This window comes from Dermacentor silvarum, chromosome 6 (genome assembly GCF_013339745.2).
Source record: "Dermacentor silvarum isolate Dsil-2018 chromosome 6, BIME_Dsil_1.4, whole genome shotgun sequence".
NCBI classification, from domain to species: Eukaryota; Metazoa; Arthropoda; class Arachnida; order Ixodida; family Ixodidae; genus Dermacentor; species Dermacentor silvarum.
Window position 1 is genome coordinate 97,824,608 of NC_051159.1, and position 21,366 is coordinate 97,845,973.

The 21,366-nt window shown below is 48.5% G+C and overlaps 1 protein-coding gene across 1 annotated transcript in view; it reads left to right on the forward strand.

Annotated features, from left to right (window-relative positions):
• LOC119456796 (homeobox protein rough) overlaps nucleotides 1-15,408 on the forward strand; it is a 52,566-nt gene extending 37,158 nt beyond the window's left edge. Inside the window, exons 2-3 of the mRNA XM_049669078.1 lie at nucleotides 5,611-5,845; nucleotides 14,686-15,408. Coding sequence (XP_049525035.1) covers nucleotides 5,611-5,845; nucleotides 14,686-14,941 — 491 coding nt within the window. The 3' untranslated portion in view covers nucleotides 14,942-15,408. The remainder of the gene's footprint in view (nucleotides 1-5,610; nucleotides 5,846-14,685) is intronic.
• The last annotated feature ends 5,958 nt before the right edge of the window (nucleotides 15,409-21,366 follow it).

The window sequence follows — 21,366 nt, forward strand, 5'->3', positions numbered from 1 at the left end:
AGGAAATAGTATACAACCGTTTCGTGTTTTTTTTTTTTTTTTTACTTGATTTTTGTCCCTCTCGGGAAAGATAAAATAGGCCATATATAGTTAGTACAGCGTAAACAACGAATACGAATGGGAGATACGGCACGACAGGACCATGCGCTGACTATCAACTCACCTTTTCTTTTTTTTTTTTTTTGGAAACACGCGTTTTATAGAGACCATTCCTCTAGCGCATGCTTGCCATTATTACACGCCATCACATCACTATCTAACTAAACATACCGGCATCAAAATAACGTAACAGTCAGGTACCTAACAGACCAGGTCTTGTCATTTCATGTCTCCCCTTCGTTGTTTGCATTGTAGTAATTATGAATCAATACCAACCAGCCAAATTTTCATAAAATGAACGTTTCACAAATGTTTTCATAATGTAGCCCCTATAGTGCTCCTGTTTTGATCGCACCAAATTGCGTGGCGAATTCAGAAAAGCGAATTTCAGACAGCATAGCTTTCTTTTCCTTTTTTTTTTTCGCTGTGACACATTGTTGTTGCCAGAACATAAAGGCAAGTTGAGCATAAGTGAGGTGATGTGGCTGTTGGCGGCAGGTTGAGATTCTGCGCATATATTCGGCTGAAACGAAAGCGCGTTATCTTAATGTGCCTACTCTTTACTATTGTTTCCGTCATGATGAGAGCTCCCTGAAAGTAGTTTCCTGGTTGAATCAACGTTGCCCAAAGAAAGCCATCGGAACTTACAAACATTGTCGTAGGACCAGCAAGCTACTCTTCTATGCGGCTTATTATCCTGTGTCACATACACGGCAATCATTGAGCCACGTTCAGATTTGGCGTGGCTCCCTCTGTTTATTTTACTTTACGCAAAACGAGGCCTGCCGTATAATCTGAAGGCGAAAATGAGCACATAGTTTTGATGGAAAGCTTTCTCTTCGTTACTTTACAGAGATACGGTGGAACAAACTCAACAAAGATGTACAACGATGGGATTTTTGTTCAAGTGCACGTGGAACTGGGTGTAGCAAAAAGAGAGAGAGACCTTCGTAGCCTTTCCGTACAATTGAAGCGCATAGAGTAAAATTCAAAGACCATCTTTCATAATACTATAATACACCGTAGCGTATGCCCACTTCTCGCTTCAAACTTCGCGACACTGTTTCAACACGGCAATCACCCTCTCGTTCAGCCAGAAGCACTACCCAGCTCACGGTCGTCGACGGTGAAATTACACTGTCCACGCCAGTATGCGGACACCGAAGAAACCATAGCTCTTCCCGGCCGAGCGCCAGGCGGTTCCATTTGTCAGCGGACTCTATCATAATCTCAATAGTGGAACGTATTGTATCCGGGCATGGGTGCATTGAGTAGAGCACACGTGGGGCTTATACGAGAATCCGTCGAAACTCACTACACTTGCGTATAGCGTATACACGGTGAATGGTTTTTCAAAGAGCGAAGGGCGAAAGCTTAAACCGACCTTCGTCCTTCCCCCTCGTCGATACAAGAGCCTGCTTTTAGAGAAAGCGTCGAGCGGGGAGGGCCAGCGCGAGCGCAGCAAGAAAATCGGGGCACTCGTCGCGGCAAAATCGTCTCGACCCATCAAGCGTCTATCGATATTTTTTTTTCCGCTATGCGGAAAGTTTTGTTATAACAGCGTTCGGGCATTAGTATTATTAATGGTCGCCGGTGCACCCCTCTGGCAGCGTTCCCTCTTCCACTGTGCATTCACTCCCCGCCGTTTGCCGACAGAAACAGCGTGCCTCGCGTCTGACTATATATGTATATACGTTGCCGCATGTGTTTGCTGTTGCCGCTGCTGTTGCCGCGGTGTTTCTGCAGCGCGCCGCGGAATGAGCAATACCCGAATCGCGAGCAGCAGCAATCACAGCTGCACGCGTAGGCGGCCGCAACACACGCGCATGCGCAGTACCGCGCGGAGCGCGTGCAGACGACGACGACCAATTGCGTGGCAACGTGTATGTGCGTTGCGGACCGCAGTCGAATAACACGATTTAAATGTAATCTCGCTCTTCTCCGTTTAAAACGAGACACAGAAGGGAGGAGGGGGAAAAAATTAAAGGTGAACGCCAGAGAAGTGGATAATGTGCTCCGGTAGTGAGAGCATGCACGTTTAGCTACGAGCTCCGTTCGAGGCAGAAGCAGCGCCACCAGCGGATACTGAAGAAACTCTCAAGCGCATGCGGTTTGCCGCTAAGCCTAATGAAGGGAACACATGCAAACCTTTCCTCCTCCCCCTCTACTCTTTAACCCCCAAACCCCACTCCACCGACCCCGCAACGTCCCGTCTCCTTTGCTTTAGTCTTCTCCCCGCAAACGCGGTGCAAGTCAAAAAAGCCCGCTTTCCACGAGCGGCGCGAAAAGGTATACATGTGCGTGGACGATTTTAAATAAGGGAGCGCTGCCTGTTTTTGGCGACCGACGCACGCGCATCACTTAATGAGCGACGTGTATATATTGCTATCCGCCGCCGGCAGCGGCATTTCGTGACGATATCACTGGCAAAGGGGGACCCTGCTTTTAAGCCCGATCGCCGAGTGGGATGAACAGTGTGTGTGAATGTATGTAGAAGCGATTGGGGTGGAGGGGGGGGGGGGGGGGGGGGGGGGAATACGAGGTTTTGTGATTACACGAGAACATGCATTACAATGTCCTTTGAATTCTGAAACAAGGTTATTCTGTGGCGTGCAACGGAGGGAGGTTTTGATGCGTCTCTTGATTGAGGCACGCTTTAAGTTTATGTGTATACGGGCTGCCCTGCTGGGAGTCAAAAAAAAATTTTTTTTGTCTCGTTGGCCTTTATAATAGATGAATGTGCTTGTTATAAATGCATCGCGTTGGCGTCGATCGCTTTGCTGCGAAATGAGATTAGCAGAACAAGAACTTCGTGTTCGCTTGCAACACTTTGTTAACGCTGTGCTTAAGAGACGGCGGTTTCAAGCTTTCCTGCTGGCTCATTAGTTGGAGTTGTGTGTTTCTTTCACTGGTGCGCACATAGTAATGACACGAAATGAAGCATTGTCAGTGCAATTACGATAAACTCTATGAGCAACTACCAGCAAAATTTTTACACCATTTGATTCCTTCGGCAGGTATATTTTTTTTATATGTTGCCAATTTAAACAGCTAGGCCAACAAAAAACGAGGTTTGGTTGTTCCAGAATAATAAAGAAATGGTGAGTTACCAGCTTCAAGCATTATCAGATCTTCCTGAGTTTCAGAAGACCTTATAAGCAGACGAAATTGAATTCTAGAAGCAACGGCATCTCTAAAGGAGACAATTAAAGCGGATACATTAGCTAGTTTGGTAGTACATATTTGGCTGGGCACAGCGTTAAGGATGCAAACAAAGGTTAATGCACATTAAAACGAAACGGTTACCAAGAAGTGTTTTCGTTTTCTTTTCTTTTTCCTGCATATAAGTAAACTATCTGAGACTAATATTGTCGCAACTATATATGGCGCGTGTGAAATGTGCTCGTTTAGGTACACCCTTTTTGTATGTTTCAGTTTATCTTTCATTGTTTCGATGGGGTGCACTAATTCGTCATCATACGAGGGGGTGTGGGTAAGTATTGAGCCTTGCCAAGAAAAAATTGAGCTAGGAAGCTGTAACTGCCCCAATAATGTACAGATTCCCTCAGGAAATCAATGCACTTGCGACATCTGTCCTGCAACTTTTTAAGTACCTGCATATGAAATTGTTCTGTCTGCTGGTGTAACCACTCATTTTCAGCAGTGGTTGCCTCCAGAAGACTCAAACTGTTGTTCCTTTAGGTGCTTTTGTTTTTAGTTGGAGAAAATTGATAGTCAGAAGGAGCCAGGTGGGTGGATGGGTCTTCAATTGAAATCCTAAGGAGGTCAGTTTTGCCCTTGTCTCTCCTTCAGTGGGGGTCGAGGCATGGCCATGCAACAGGATCGCACCTTTGTACAGCTTTCCTTTACGTATTTTTCTTGATCTTTTGCCTGAAATTTGTCAATAAAGCACAGTAAAATTTTCTACTCATGATTCAACCGTCTAGGATGTAGTCCACAAGCATAACTTCCTTCTTGTAAGAAAAAAAGAACTTGTCATTTGCTTCTGCGCCAACCTTTGCACACGGAACTTATTTGAACTGCATGGGGTAAACACTGTGCCTCCATTAATTATAGACTGTTCTTTTGTGTTGGTATCATAACAGTAGATCCATGTCCCATCACCAGTTATCAATCTGTCCAGGAAATCTGGCTCCTTTTTTTTTTTGCAAAATATTCCAAAACAGCCACCGATGTCTCCACACGTTTCCTTTTGTTCGGTTGACAAAAGTTTCTGGGTGCATTTTGCTGCAAGATTTATTGTTTCCAAGTCGTCGTGGATAACGGCACCAACTCGGTCACTCGAAATTCCCACATATGTAGCAATACTTACATTCGGCGGTCGTCCATAATCATGTCATGGACGGCTTTCACATTTGCAAGCGCAAAGACAGAAACAGACCTTCCACTGTGTTTCTCACTTTCAACACCGTAATGGCTTGTCAGTCTTAAAACTGGCCTGCGTTCAATGGTAGCATGCGAAGCGCCACCGTCACACAAACGTTTGTGACACTTCCTCACAGATCTTCTTTGCGAGTTTCCCTTGGAAAATCACGAACTTGACCATGGTCCTATGCTCATACACACTGAACGTTTCTGGAGGATTTTGGGCACGAAAAATAAAAATAACCTGAAACCACATTTAGCCGATTTATGCAACAATAAATATAAACCAATTGCTCAATACACCCTGCAATTTACACCTACCTAGCTAAGTTATTTCTGGGTAAGGTTATATGCTTATGAGCACCCCTTTGTATAGCCATGTCTTTTTTGTTTCTTTTTTTTTTCTGCTATGAAACCACGTGAGGTAAAAATGACACATCGCAGGTCGTTCTAAGCTGTCCGCGTTCTTGAAAACTGTTTCACTGCACAAATTTTGGATTTGGAGATTCTTTAGTTCCCCTCGTGAATTCCACATTTGATACCAGCCTATACGGAAACCGCCGCGGTGGCACAATAATTATTGCGTTCTGCTGCTAAGCTTCAGGTCGCGGGTTTGATTACCAACAACTGCGACCGCATTTCGATGGATGCTAAATCCAGCGTTCGCGTATAAATAGGCTTGAAAGCTGATCGAGTTGGTACAGATGCATTGGTACAAACTGCGCCACAAGACGGTACACAAGGTAGGGGGGAAAACGGACGAGCTCAGACTTACAACTGAGTTGACTGAAAAATAAGCTTTCCTTTACTTGTCTCCCGCCTTGTCCCGTAGTTTATACCAACACGTTCGTGTACTCATATTTAGTTGCACGGCAAAAAAAAAACAGAAAAAGAAAACCCTAGGGGACCAGAATTATTCCAAAAGCATCGACTACGGCCTCTCTCATAGCTCCAGTATTGCTATCAATCAATCAATCAGTCAGTCAGTCAGTCAGTCAATCAAACTCACTAAGGAGGGGGTCACGCTCCTTAGTGAGTCGACTGACTGACTGATCGATTGATCGATTGATCGATCGATCGATTGATTGATTGACGACATGCGTTTCTCTCTCTCCCATAATGCAGTCCAGCGACGGCGACGCAAGGACGGTCGCCAGCGCCGCCAGCGCACCACGTTCACGAGCGAGCAGACGCTGCGGCTCGAGCTGGAGTACCAGCGCAGCGAGTACATCAGCCGGCCGCGACGCTTCGAGTTGGCCGAGGGCCTGGAGCTGACCGAGACGCAGATCAAGATCTGGTTCCAGAACCGACGCGCGAAGGACAAGCGCATCGAGAAGGCGCAGCTGGACCAGCAGTACAGGTGCGTAACGCCCAGGGTGGTGCCGTCACCCCATTCGCAAGCGCGTTTGATATAAAGTTGGCAGAAATGCACGCGCCGCTATACCTTCTGCGCGAAATAAGACCACTTTCGGGGATTCCTCACAATGTAATGATTTGCGTGCTATTAAAGCTCGGCAGTAATGCAGTTCCACTCAACGTGAAAGCCGGGGAAGTGCGAAGCAGTGATTCGCCGGTGTTTCCCTTGTGCTTTCCTTGCGTTTATCTTGTTTTATCCTGTGTTTATCTTGTGTTTAGCAAATCATTATGCGTTTTGACACCTGTGCTAAGCCACAACTGGTGGGAAACCGCCACGCGGATGGAGCCAAATCCTTTGGTCATGATAGTTAGAAGCGATTTTAATGAATTCTTGTCAATTAATGCGCTTGACGCTTGATTATTCCTGTATTTTACTTTCTTCTGAATCATGTTAGTTTGTTTTGAACCGATTTTGATGAATTCTTCACTTGTTCTGACCCTGTTTTGAGCACTTGTTTGTGAGCCTGATCACGACAGATCACACGCGACGGACGCCGCCGACAGCCCGGGCCCCTAATGTGCCACGCAATTTTTTTAAAAGATTACATGGTGTACGTTTATATATGAAGCAAGTAGTTCTTCGGATCCGTTGTTTAAGAATTTGAGAAATTGACAGGCGCATGTAGAAAAGGAAAAACAAACATTTATTTGAAGAAAAAAATCCAAGGTGATTTGGCTTGTACTAGAGGCTAAGTCGTTGGTCCCGAAATGCAGAATCAAGTTGGAGGTAGTAGATGGTGGTACGAAGTCCAGCACTGAACTTACATCATCGATGGTAGCACCAAGCTTTGTGACGAAGGCAGGAGTTTCGACGTGCAGGGGATTGAAATGGCTGCAGAGGTACATCGTTTGCGAGTCTCCAAATACTACGGTCGCAGGAGTCCTGCCCGGAAACGTAACACTGACTACTTTTGACATGGCCTTTCCGGTAAACATTGTTTCATATATGAAGGAACTATTTCTTCGGATGCAGTGTCTAATAACTTGAAAAATGTGCAGCCGTACGTAGAAAAGCAAAAATAATTACATTTATTTATTCTGTTTGTTGTAATTTAGTTATTTTTTGGTTTTGTTTATGATTATATATATATATATATATATATATATATATATATATATATATATACACGAGTGGACGTGTGTGTCTTTAGAAGGAGCAGTGAAGTTAGAAGCCTCACTTGTGGCAAAGATTGAATTTACTGTCTGAACAATAACGTCTACGTGATCAGACAATCTGACAATCTGACGTGATCAGACAATCTTTCCAAAAGAAACCGCGCATATATCACACTCGCGGCCTCTGCGCTGTACACCAATTTACACCCTCAAACGAGCTTTCTGTCTATAACTCAAACCCTTCCACCCGTGTAAGGGTGTGAGTTACAGACCGATTTGCACTCTTATACCCCTGTCACAGGAGCAGATATAACCGCGGTTAAGCTTAACCATGGTTTATAGGGTTAACCGTGGTTAACGCGAGCGCGGTCTGCCATTGCTACACGGACTTGGTTAAGCAAACCGATGCAATCACGTGGTCCTCATGTGTGCAAACTATTTTGCGCGAAGTTCACTGTGTATGATAAAGAAATAATAACCAGCATGCAGATAAATGTTGCAATAAAGTATACGCTCACATTTTCAATACTACAAGCCTTTATAACTAAATAATGTTGATGAACTTGGCGAGTTTCACATTAAATCTTTCAACAATTGCTGTAGCCGGTTTACAGTGGCTAGTAGCCGGTTAGTAGCCTTTACGAGAGCCAGCGCATTCCATCGCGTTTCTTTTTGTTGTGCGTGGTAGTTGCGGTGTGTTAGCAGTTTGTGCTCATTATTTCCTCTGCTACAGGTTACAAGTGTTGTATGGCGAGTAGGCTTTGCTGAGAATAATTCATGTCATGTGTTTTCTGTGCTCAAGTGGTTTGTGTGTGTGATTCGAGTTTTAGCATATATTCGGACATTCCTTGTGTTCGACCGCAGTGCGGTAAGGTGATCCTCCCAAACGCGTATAAATGTCCTTGTTGTAGCGTCGGACCAGTTACTGCGCCTTTGGCTCATTGCGATTTCGGACGACGCTGGCGCACTCGCAGTTGCCATGGCGTCCGCCATCTTGCCTGTTCGTCGGTTTGCGAGAGTAAACCGAGGTTGCCAAGCTCGGTTTGCGATAACCACGGTTAGGGGGCTAACTACGGTTACGCTTGCCGTGTAGCTAGCGGTAACTGCGGTCAGCTGTAACCGTAGTTAGCTTAACCTCGGTTAAGGCTGTCCGTGTGACAGGGGTATTAGGGACTCTTAAGGGTTTAATTAAAGCGGTTTACAGTGTAGAATTCCTGGTTGTTCATGTTCAAGACATATGTCGTTATCGCCACACTTGGTCGGAATTTTCTTTCTTCCTTACTGGAGCGAAGGATGCTGGAAAGTTCCTCGGCCCATGGCCTGGCATTGCAACATCAATGCGGGCAACTAAAGCGCTGTTGAAGTTTCTGCAGGACACGAAGCAAGACGAGCGGTTCTAGTAGGGCCACCGTCTAATGTACGTCTTAAGCACTCACCACTTCTCTTATCATCATCATCCATCCCAGTACTTTCACTCCCCTTCCCTCTTCGCCAGCAGCAGACTATACAGCGCACTAGCTCAGGTCGGCCTCTCTGTCTTTCCTATCAATAAAATCTATCTATCTATCTTTCTTGCTTACATTTGCCTTTCTGACACACACAAAGGGAAGATGTATTCAGAAGTATTCCTCAGACCAGACTTCAGCCGTTTGCCTATGCCAATCTGTAAAAGGCTGAAAGCAGCAGCAGCAGAAGAAGAGGAGGCTGTTCAAAGAACACGCGCGCCCCGCGCACTGGCGTCAAGGAGCGTTCCATAGGTCACCATTACTCGTCTGGTTCCACCACAGGCCGGACGCGTCTCTCTGCACTCCGCAAACATCCAGGAAGGTGCGAGGCTTTCGTCGGGAGACCGAAGTGACGGCCGAGACTGCGTCGAGGCAACAGCAGGCGACTGCGCACGGGCGTCTTGGCCAGCGAAGAGCAGCCGACTCCAGGAAAGGTCGAACGCCCCGCACCAACGAATACCAGGTGTGCCAAGATGCAGCCGGCTGCTGCCGACCGTACCATTCGACCTGCCCGCGAGACACCCGTTGACGCGCCAGTTCGCGCAACGGCATCAAGGGACGGCGTCGATCCGAAAACGAGAGTGAGGTGCGCGAAGCCGGCTACGCCCAATCACTTCACCACCACGACTTCACAGGGTACAACAAGAGCCGTGGTTGCTCCGCCATCAAAGAACGATCCGAACACGCCGTCCAACGGTAAGAAGCCGCAGCGGAATTCTTCGAGGGTGCGCCTCAAGAAACGACTGAGCAACTCGTCCCCGGAAACCGAGATGACCGACGCCACCGAGGCCAGGAAACACCGGCATTACCGGCGAAGAGCCGCTCGTCTAGCAGCAGTGGTGGATTTGCGGCCACGACAAGGTGCGGCGGGGAGTTCCCGCGCTTACGGGCAGAAACACCGTAGCCGGAGAGTCGCCGACGATCCAGTCACGAATACTCCGCCGCCCGAGAACGACTTCAACGCACCGTCCATCGATAAGCAGCCAACAAGAAAGGTTTCGAGGTCGCGCCGAGCAACGAACCGCCGATTATCTCGTACCTGGAGACCGAAGCGCCGAACACCACAGCGACTACGAAACGACGGCATCGCCTGTAAAGAGCCGCTCCTCTGGCAGCAGCGGTGGACGTACGAAGCCAAGCAGCGGTGGACGTACGAAGCCAAGCAGCGGTGGACGTACGAAACCGAGCAGCGTTGCGCCGGTGCTGGGACGTCTGCACCACGCTTTTATCTTACGGCGATACCAACGCGCCGAAGCGCAAGTCGGGGATTGGATGACGGCCCTGCAGCGCTTCTGTCAGCAGCTGCTGGGGAAACGGGCGCCGAAGCAAGCCTCCGCCAAAAACGCGCTGTCGTTGGCACCAAGCGCGGTGTGGATGGACGCCGCAGCGCGAGCAGCCATTCTACTGCTTGCGCTGGCGGCATATAGGTGCCTTTCCCACCGCCAGCATGCCTGTAGTGGTTACTCAAGGCGAAGAGGAAGTATCCGCGCCAAGAGGCTGAAAAGCGCGGCAAGCACTCATCGGTCCACCTCTCGTCCCTGCAAGCGGACGAGTGCTGGCAAGGCGACCAGTGGCGGCAAGGAGAGAAACAAGTAGAACGTTGGGACAGCCGTGATTTTGAGCATCGGCAGCATCACACCGGATGTTCAGCATCCTCGAGAAGAGGAAAATAGGGAAAATAGCAGTTCCAGTAGCCATCAGTTTGTTTGTTGGCAGCGTAAAGCCGATATCTTCGACTCGCGTAATTCGTTTTAACCGTGATGCCAAGTAAAATTCGTTTTTCACCGTATTAGCCTCTTCTTTGAGGCCAGAATGTGCCTCTGGTTCATGATGACATGCTATTGGGCTAGTTTGTGCTTTATGCCTTATGTCTTAATCTTTTGCACACGGTATAGTCAATATTAGAGAAGCGTAACCCAGAGCTTGCGATGGCGTTCGTGGCGGCGGACGCTGATAATATATGTGCAGGAAGAAGACTTAAGTACCAGGTTGTGGCACGGTTCGCTACGAAAAAACAATGGCGTATACGGGCTCGCCATAGTCTTCCCATTGTGTTAACGCAACAGTTTTAAGGCAACAACACCAATAACGAAGGAAATGAGTTCCAATGAATGTGTGCGTACTTACATATTCTTCGTTGCTTTTGTCATAACTTTCAGCGTATTTTCCGTGCTATATGTTGTGTAAAGTTCAACTCTAGCACGGGTTTGGTGTACCACAAGAGCTCGAACTAAATGTATTTCAATATCGTTATTTTTATTTTGTTATTTCTTGCTTCCCTTTTCAATCAACCTAGCCAACGTGCCAAGAACACGCTCGTTTAAGCTGAGTGTGCTATAGCAGAACAATGCCCAAAACGTGAGCTGAAGGTGCACAATCGCAATTCAGTGTCACAGTTCTTGAATAAAACACGGTATTAGTCCTGTGATTGAAATACCAAGCGAAAACAGTCCTTGAAAAATTATCCAGCAACCACATTAGACAAGATTATCGGCGCTTTTTCACGTGGGAGACATGCTATTTACACATAAAAGGGATTCGAAAGTGCTTCCTGCAGACACCTCTCTCTCTCTCGACAGCAGATGATAATGATGGGGATAGCGCAGGCCCCCACCGCCTTTTGGACGGCTGTGCCTCAGTGCCTCCCACTGCTCCATAGTGTTCAAATTACCGTGCGAAAATGGTAGTGTGTGAGCTTCGCGGGTTCATTACAGAACTTGCAAGTATCCGCGTATCTGTCTGGACAGATAGGCGCATAACGCCACGGGTAGGGATATGTATTGGTCATTACATGTGCAGTGAGCTAAACAGGTAAGCTCGTGTGATTTCCAGATAGCTAGTGAGCGTGTCTTTATGGAATCCCTCGGCTCGTCCTCCTCTCTCTTCCCGGCATGCTAGTTCTCTGGCGGTGTTGTGGTCGGAAATATTGCCGGGACGGAGGGAATGAGTTGGAGCCCAGACAAGACTGACAGGTTGTGGTTGGTGGCTGTGCGCTAGAATAGGCTATGCTGAGACAGACACTACCTCGCGTTGTAGTTTTGGACAGATCACTCAGAGTCGCTGATGATGGTTGTAGCTTCGGTCGTAGCTAAAGCTAGCGTGATGGCTGTCTCCTCGGCTATATACTTCCGCGTTCGTCGTAGGTGGTGTACAGATAGAGAGGGGCACCCCCTTCACGTGTACGTAACCACCGCCGTCACGGCATGCAGGGTATGTCGCGTGATCCGCAGATAAAGAACACCACACAGTGATGCAAACCTAAACGCATCTTTATAGACTCAGGCGGCACAGAAATCCGTCATGAGCAGAATATGCGTCATGGCGCACGTTCTGACAGTGTTACGACGAAAGGGTCGAGTTCGTCACGTGAAGTAGCCTGTGACCAACTCAGCCAAGCCGCGCATCGTCTTCGCAAATCCTCGAACCAAATCCGCGATCGTCAGAGCGAGGACAAATCTCATCCCAGGCCGCAACGCTGCAGCTCAAACCGTTAGATGGCCCCGCCCACGGTAGTGAACGGACAACCGAAACCCCGCAGCGTCGTCGACCAGAGGCAGCAAGCAAGCTGCGCGGCTTCCCGGATCGGACGGCGATGACCAAGTCGCGCGGCCAGACGCGCCAAAGCCGCCGCCGTCGTGTGCGTCCCGCAACAAGGGGGAGAAAGGTGGATGATTCGCGAAACGAGGCGGATTTCGTGGCAGCCCGGGAGCGGGGCCGTGTTTGAACTGGGGCCGCTCAATAATGCAGCGCCGGCGCAGCCCCCTTTTCCTCCCGCGGCCCGAGCCGCGAGCAGCACCTGCCCGCGGCCGCGAACAGCTTGTAATGGTTATGGCCATGAATATTTAGCGAGCTCGCCCTGCCCAATTTCCCCTCGTCGGAAGTCAGGCGACGAAACGACCGCACGCCGCGGACGGGCGACGAGGACGGATTGCATGCCTCGTGTTCCCCCCCTTGCACCACTCCTGCCCATTCCTCCCCACATAACCCCCTGCCTTTACTATACATGTACGCTATTCCCACCTTCGTGCACTCGGGAGTCGAGCGCCGAGTGGTCGCCCGGTGCACGCTCGCGCCCTGCTGTGTACGCATGCATCGAACAGTGCGTGCGTGCGCACGTGTGCTAAAGGACAGCCCCGCGCACGCACAAACGCGCGCCCGGGCCGTCCGCATGCTTGCGCCGACGAGGTTGCGTCGTTCGAAAGCGCGCATTTTCTTCGGAGAACAGCTGCAGCGACTATATGAGACCGGGCGAGAGATTAGGCCGTAGTTTCGGGCTGGCTGGTGCGGTGGTATCGTGCGACTGTGAACGGATTTGAGCGCGCTTGGGCTACGTGCTCGCGAATTCTCGCTTTTCAGAGGCGCGAATTAACCGTTTCTTGGTTCGAGTGCGTGAGAGAACATCGACGGCGTGTTTTTTTTTTCTTTTCAGTTGTAATATACGGCATAGCTTCGTCTGAAGGTTTGTAAAGGTCTGGTTTGTGGTGTTGGCAACATGTACTGGGGCATTCGACTAAGTTGAGCACTGTTCTCGTTGAATTAAGCAACAAAAAAGAAGGTTTTATGAATTATCTAAACAAGTCAGTCGAGAATAAAAATGTCATGCAGTTGATAAAAAACAAAGAAGAAAACAAGTTCGCTACTTTGTAGACGTTGCGCTCACGTTAACGTACCACGCAGCTAACACCTCCTTAAAGGCCTACATCAATCAACGACGATGAGACCCGTTATATTAACGTTACAGATGAAGAAATCTAGGGAACAGTGGGACGCCGATGAGAGAAAGCGGTCGAAAACATTTAGCATCGCTAGCCAACCTTGGTGTACAACTAGGCTGATACTCTCTAACGGGCTGTAATTGATCTAAAGAGAACACCCCAATGGGATCATCTATAAGTCAGAGCTTCACCCTTATTATATCTGCCTTTCCTTTCCCCTCGTATGCCATATTAACAGTAGGAAAATCAATAAGAGAACCATTAGCAAAAGTCGTAAGAGACCGGTGCCGCCATCATTGTCTGTAGATACGCGCTCTGTTTGTGTATGCACTGGCCAAAGCACCTTTTTGAAGCCATCCTGAAAACACCAAACTAAAGCTTTATGAATTTGTATCGCGTTGACATGGTGTACTAAATAAGCAACACGGCTTTGTGAACATGTGAGAAGGTCAATTTTGGCCACTCAACCTATTCAGAATTGTAACACACGTCATGTAAAACTAATATATCATGTGTTTTGGGGACACAGTAATATAAGGAACTCTCTGTGCCGTTGGGTAAATGAGAAAAAAAAAAGAAAGTGAAAAATTTTGTGGCGATTGAGTGGTAAATGCGTGAGCGTAAATTACGTCTTACCTCTTTGAGGTCCCGGATCAATTATTTAAACAGCGTTCACCATATTTCAAAGTGTTGGTCGGGAGCTTGCTCGACACATGTCCTTCGAGGAGCGAAGTGCAACTGACGATGGTTCCGTCACTTGCACCAATATATATATATATATATATATATATATATATATATATATATTGACCGGTATCCCACACTGTTTTTCACTTTTACATTCCTAATACTAACGCATTAAAATGTAAATACAGGGAGGTTGGCAAAGTTGTGCCTGGGTAATAACCCGAGAGTGGGGACCTGAAAAAATAAAAATGTAGGGGGCACGAAAATTGAATAGAAGAGTTAATTGATGTACGCAGGAACTTCGACACCAAAGAGTGCATGCCATGCCCAATGATTTTTTTTTTCTTAGCGTGACTTCTGTTGCTTTCTAGAGGACTGATTTAAAACGTGCATAGTAGGAAAATGCAACTAATATTATATAAATTGGTGCATCCCCGCATCATGCAAGAGCTTCAGTAGGGTCCTGCACTGACAGGTCACTTCGACGCATATGTTGTACTCAACAGGCCATTAATTCCAGCGCTCGTCCTGGCGCGGTGTTGCGGTTGTTGTTGCCTCAAAGCTGCTTTGTTTGTTTTGGGTTCCTGCCTTCGTCTTCTCCGTGCTGCTTCAAATTATACTCAGGCCATTCATGTCAAAGACAAGTCAAAGACAGTAAGCAGACGCTGGGCGCATTTTGCGCCAGGGCAGCCTCTCAGAAAGTAGAAGTCATCCGCGCGCCCTTGCGCCGAGAACGTTAACTTGTCTTCCCTTTCTCGCAGGTGCCTGGCCCTGGCCAGTGGTCTGGGCTCGCTGTGCGCAGCGCCCTCTAGTGTGGCCGGAGGACACGCGGCGACCAATGGCAGCACCGCGGCCGGTGCACAGTCTAGTTCCGCCGCCGCCGCCGCCGCGGTGCAGTCATTCTGCGGAGCGTGCTACTTCAAGCCTCCATCGATGCTGCCGCCTCCTTCAACGGCCGCTGCCGCGGCAGCTGCAGCAGCCGCTGCGGACTCTGCCGCAGCCAGATTCGGCCTCTGAGAGGTCAATTCGAAGTCGTACTGCCCTACAGCTTCCTCTTGTGCAGTGCAGCTGACGACTTCTCAAGGCAATTCACCTCAGCGCAAATAGGGCGCGGGAAGACACACTCCTAAGAACAATTGCGAATGTGACTAGGACACCGATTATTCTGCCTAATTTCTTTGGCAAGGGGTGGTTCGAAGCACCAGTGACACTTAAAGCCTTCACCATTTCGTCATTCTACCCTAGCCTGCGAGCGCAGGCATACTGTAAGTTTCGCTTGCTGTTGCTGGTCAACTCTAAGTGGTGCCAAGAGTCATCATGCCTCCTAAAGGGACTCGTTTCAGTGCCGAGCACGGTTGTGCCGGGCGGTCAAAGATTTCCGAGTGATCAGCAGCGGCAATGAGCTAACCGTGAAACGACGGTTGCATGGGGCAGTATCCTACTGGCGTCTAAGTCACGCATTTGGAAGGTTGTGGTGGCAGCCGTGCCGTGACAAATAAGAACGAGAAACTCGATAAGCGGAGAAACTGTGCAGTTGAGTCCTTAAGGCCCGTCAAACAGTCTATATCATCCACAATCTCATCGTTCCGCATCTCTAAAACCTGGGAAATTTTCTCAAAGTATAAAATTTGTCCTTCTTAACTGGTTTGAGGAAGCTCAAATGGGCTCGCTGATGTCATTCTTCCTGATACGAGGCTAACTTCTTTTCAAGGTATTCTTCGGCTCAGCGCGTAGGAGTCTCGCGTACGGGTTTTCGTGTTCTTGCTTTAAGATGTTCATATACAAACGTGCATCCGTGCGAAGACCTCATTGACAGCGGAACTAGACTTAACTTAAAAACGTCTGTGTCATCCACCAGAGTCATCGCTTTAAATTGTCAACCGGAACGTCAAGCAGACAAAACGTACATGAGATTAAGTCATTTTATTGAAGGTTGTGTTGAAATTTCCCGAGATGAGCAGAGAGTGGCAGGATTAACCCAAAGCCGATACGCTATAATATCAGTCGGTTAGCATCGCAGTGCTTGATATTGCGTTAGCAAGACACGCCACGTGGTACAGTTGATTCCGCCTGCTTCGGTTGAAGCAAAGTTGCGAATGAAAACGACCATCTGCTACGAAGAGCCCGCCAGCTTCTGTGAGGGAGAGCGAAACTTATAAAAATGTGTGTGGCTTCCCAAAGCCGTTCTTTCCTTTTTTGTATTGGTCCCTCGATTCGGTCATATGCCTGATAAACCATTCTGTCATTGCGTATAGTCGTTTATACGGGTTCAGATCAAATGATCAAATATGCACACTTCTCGCCAAAGCTTCAATCATGCGCTGCATTTTTTTTTTTTCATGCGGCACAGTGGCTATCACAAATGTGTAATTCCTTATCGCGCGTTTTTCTGACCGGAAAACATAGCCCAAATTGCAGCCCCCTCTTCGTGGTAGTGCACGAAGCTTTGCTCAATTCTTATGCACCTTTCCTCCCGGCACACCGTGATCGACTAAGCGCACCAATCAAGCCATCTTCGACTTCTTGTCGATCGAATCAGCGTCGCAACACGCGCGCGCAGTCGTCTCTGCTGTTGTGTGCCGGTGCTTATCGGCAGGAAATTACGCCCATCGGAAGCGAGGCCACTGTTCGTGTCAAGGTTCGAAGGAGCGCTTGGCGATACGTACTTACGTTTACATACATACACAGCTAAGCATGCCACTCGCCGACTGACCTTCGCCAAACGAAAGAAAAGCAAAATTCCGACTATACCTTTACGTTCCTGTCGCGTGCCTGCCTGACTAATCCCGTTGAACAGAAGGATTCAGGCAGCGACGTGTTTTTCCATCGACTCGTTTCAATCTGCATCTTCCACATGTTCTTTCGAATGGGACGAAGTGAGAAGTCAAGCGGGCTTACGCTTTGTTAAGCTTCGCTCTGTAGAACACGTTAAGGCGCGTGGTTGTGGCGCGGGGGTCGCTTATTCCTGCGAGGTATGATAGCTGTTTACTGGCGTTGAGAGACAGCGGGACGCGATGGCAAAAAGACGAAGACCCAAGTGAGCAGCGACCCTGTCAACAACGTTCTCATTATGTCCTTTTCTGTGGCGTCCCCTCTGGTGCTTACGTACTAAATGTTTCATCGTAGCCCGTTATAACAATCAAGGCTTTCCGTTAATTTCACCCTTTACGCTGGAATTTAATATACTGACAGCTTACCGGGAAATTTTTGGCTGAAGAAGTCGAACTGATTTCTGCGGCTTAGTATAATGACGCTTAATTCGACCAAATCTCCTCTTCGAAGTGCCGTATTAGCGGTCGGTCAGTTACGGGGATGTGTTCGCTTTTGCGTAACGGAAACCACAGCGCGACATCTCACTAGAGTTGTTGAGCGATAGCTCAGACAGCTTACTAGAGCCACGGTTCTAGACACCATTAACCCAAGGTTAATGCTCCAGAAAAAAAAAACGCACACCTAAAGTGATCGATACGGTCCTTGGTGTACTTAGGAGGTACTATGACACAACACTTTGCAATATTGCACGTGGTAACATTGTGTTGCACTGAAACAAGCATCGTGACATTGATGCACTGACACGTGGTGAAAATGTGAGGAAAGGAAAAGAGACAAGGGGGTGTTCTCCCTCTACCTCCTTTTCACACATTTCATCGAGATGCACACGATCGCGATCGTGACACAGCTGTCGCTTTGACGCATTAGACCTATCGAGCAATCAAACAATCAATTACAACATGCGCTCATGTGACACATCTCGCATTGTCTCATTCGCTGTCCGACATACCGCCGCGACATTAAGCGCGAACTCAATATATGTACATATTGTGTATAAAGACATTCTTGTTTTGTATCATAGATGCTCATCCTCACAGACGCATTCAGAAACTACGAAGCGCGCGTTTCTGCCTTCTTATCGTTCTACACTGTGTGATTGCGCCGGCGACAGAAGCCAGCACGTGAAATCTGTGCATTTGTGTTCCTAAACGTGATAATTTTCGCAGCATGTATAGCTCGAACGTGTTGAAATAAAGATGTTCTCCTCCAAGCAAAACTTTGTGGCTGCAGTTCCTGAACACGCACGTACCTTTTGACGCGACGATGATGTGGCCATGTAGACAGGGATCTTCGAAGACGAAGTGCATCGCAAGCTCACTCTGCACGCGTTAAACGCGAGCAAAAAGGGTGCGGCAGTAGAGGCAAGTCCACTCAACTTTTGCACCGTTATTAGCGTAGGCACAGTAAGTACTCAGCGCGGATACAGTCCGCCGTTGCCAGCGTGTCTGACAGCGACCGGTGAAGTCGGATACGTTACGGCGGCGACGCGAGGATCACCGAAAGTTTGCCGCAACGTGGCCCGCAGCAGCGCATGCGTATACAACAAGTGCGCCATGAGCGGGCGCTTTTTGCGTTTGGCTAACGCGCATCTCAGCGCAATCTCTTCAGTGCGCCCGAACTGTAGACCAGCATGCTGCCGGCCAGCCAAGATAGCGCGCGATGCACTCTGGTCTCGTGGCTTCGGCGTGAGATATAGGACATGCTCTGTTCCCGCGCTGGTCACGCCAACGCGCGCCGAACGCCGCCAGTCACACTGGTAGCGCGGTGACGCTATATACTGTAGAGCGTCCACTTTGCGCCGGCGTGATGGGCGCCCGTGTTACGCCGGATTATATCCGCACCTTTTAGGCGCTGTCTAACCGTTGTCTAACCAGTATACCATGTGGCCACTGCGGCAACTGCGAAGCGTCTCGCTTTCAGTTCGTGCTGCGCTATCCAGAACCGCCGGTGATAAATTGTTGGACATGCGTATATATATAGACAATAGCCTGAGTTGACGGTTTCATGATTCGTTCTCACGCGCTCGGTTGTAGGCACCTTGTCAACTTTGCGTATTACCTTTTCCTGATAACTAAAGTGTCAGTGCGCACAGCCCAGCGAGCGAAAAAAAAAACGTGATGGGCTTAAGAAACGTTTGCACCCTTTGGGGCTTATCTTGCCCTGCAACAATAATGGTCATGATTCTATCTTGCGCGCATTTCCTTTCTTTAAAGTAGCGCGCCCGGTACTTCCAAGCCACGAACGGCATGCACATTATCAACGTCACATTGCATTCTTGACAGGAAGGGTGGCCTCGGACAGTAGAATAAGCTATACTCGCGGACAACTTTCGTGGCAATGAAGGAAAAGCTGCTGAGGTAAAGAGCGCACAAGTGCGAGCGCTTCTGAAAAGAGTCTCGCGTTTTAATCCACGTTGGTTTAGGCTGGGGAAGAGAAAACATAAACAGCTTATTAGCAAGAGTTAAAAAAGGTATAACACACCACTGAGTGTAAACGTTTGCTTATATTGCGGCTTTTCCCTTCCTCGTCTGGGCAAACGGGAAACCGCTGCACATGGAAGCTGCGTCGATTCAGCGTCTGTTCCGAGTAACCAAAAGCACTGTCAAACGCTGCCGGACTACTTGGCGCGGTAACACATGTGCAGCATTCACACGCCCGTAGCTTTCCCTTCATTGCCACATAAAGTTGTCAGCAAGTTCATTTCTCACGAGCTCAGAATACCACAAAAAAATGTGGTTGATCCCTCTTATATAGGAATCGGTATAGAACACGAAAGTGAAACGTGTCTTCACAGAAGTAGTGTAATGTTTATTGCACATTGATATATAATGTCTATTGGTGTTTTGTGGCTAAAGCGCCCTTAGGCGTTGATGCACCCACGCTGACGCCTGGTGGCACGTCTCCTCCATCACGACTACCAACGTCGATGACCATGAGCAACCGTCGTGCATATGGAAGCTGCACTACGCTGCACACGCTAGCACAACGCGAAAGACGAAGCACGTAACTGACACACTAATACAACGCGCAAGACAAAGCACGTAACTGAATCGTCACCGAGTCAAATCAGCGCGTACAGCGCGTCGTAATTGCAGCCTCCGCGATCAACTTCAGAAACATTTTCAGAGCTAATTGCGGAGGCCACGCTCCGCTGTGCTGAGTACGGTGAACGCCACTACCAACGCCACCTAGGTAGCGTTGGTAGTGCTTCTTGATGCCAGCGTCCCTTCGAATGCTGGCATCGAGGCGTCGTAGTGCTGAGACCACCGAAGCGTTCACTGTCGGTGCGCGTTAGTGTCATAATGCAGTACTTCTCTTTTCTGCTCGTAGGCGGCGGCACCGCCCCGAGCAAGAGCGCGGGTACACGGAGGAGTGTTAGATATATAACGCGCGTCTGTGTAGCTCTCTGCAAATGCGTTTGTGGCGCAATGGGTTAAACGCTCGGCGATCTATCGTCGCGGACCGAGAAGTCGTGGGTTCGATTTCGAAATTTTGCATGTTTGTGGAACTTTTTCTTCTGGTTTCTTTCTTTGTATTATGTTCTATGACGTATTTCCGTGACGGACGTATTTCCGTGACGGAAATACGTCAGTGAAGTCTTGGTGGTCCCCGGCATAAAACACTTTCGTGTTAAAAAAACTCCTTTTTATCGTGTTATAGTCTTAGTTCGTGCCGGTAAGTTGTTCGCGCGGGATCCTTAATTTGACTCAATAGGTGCTATAGCCTCGCTACCGACGGCTGCCGTAAGTGAACGACCTTGGAACGCGTAGACAAACTGATCAGTAGCATCCTTCAAGAGTGCAAGGATTGCATTCTGCGTAGCCTGAAGCCTATGTACGGCCGGGTAGGCGTCTTGGAGAATATCTTCCAGATACGCATGACGTTTGTGGTGCACGCCTTGCATGATTGGGCACTGTCGTGCTCGAACGCGGAAACATGACCATTCGTATTTTTGGCTTTGTTCTGGGTCGCGGGCGTGGAAATCAGACAAGCGACGAAACAAGCTTGCGTCGTTTCATTTCCCTCGAAGCCCCAGCATCTGAGGTTGGTAATACTGCGGTAATAATCAAAGCAGTAGCAGCGCCTTCTGAATAATCAGAGGGGCGTAGCATGGCTGGACAGCGCTCTTTTTTTTTTTTTTTTTGGTTCGCAATACCGTTAAGTATTGCAGAGAGGACCATCGGTTTCGTGCATGACAGGGCCATTATGCGCTTGTGTCTTTAGTTTTATCATGGGCTTGCAAAAATAACGGGCCCCTCTCCCCCCGCCTACCCCTTCCCATATTTAACCCTTTCCGTGCTAAGGAAGAGTGTCACTCGTCCTCAGGAATTTCCGTTTGTATATATAACCGAGTGCCACTGACGAGCGACCGTCATTTTACAATTTGCTGTGAATGCAGCGCTATTAAACAGCTACAGCTTCCCAGTTGACTAAATTTTTGAGGGCGCATTTTGCAGAAACGAAGCGGAAGTCTCGCTTCTTTTGGTTTTAAAGCTGGCGGCGCGGAGGGGAGCGGCTGCAGCAGCGACGGCCGCCTTTTTAATGCTGGAATCGATGTGTGTCGTGCGTTTGTTCACCTCAAGTAAATAAGTAGACCTGGAAAGCTCTAG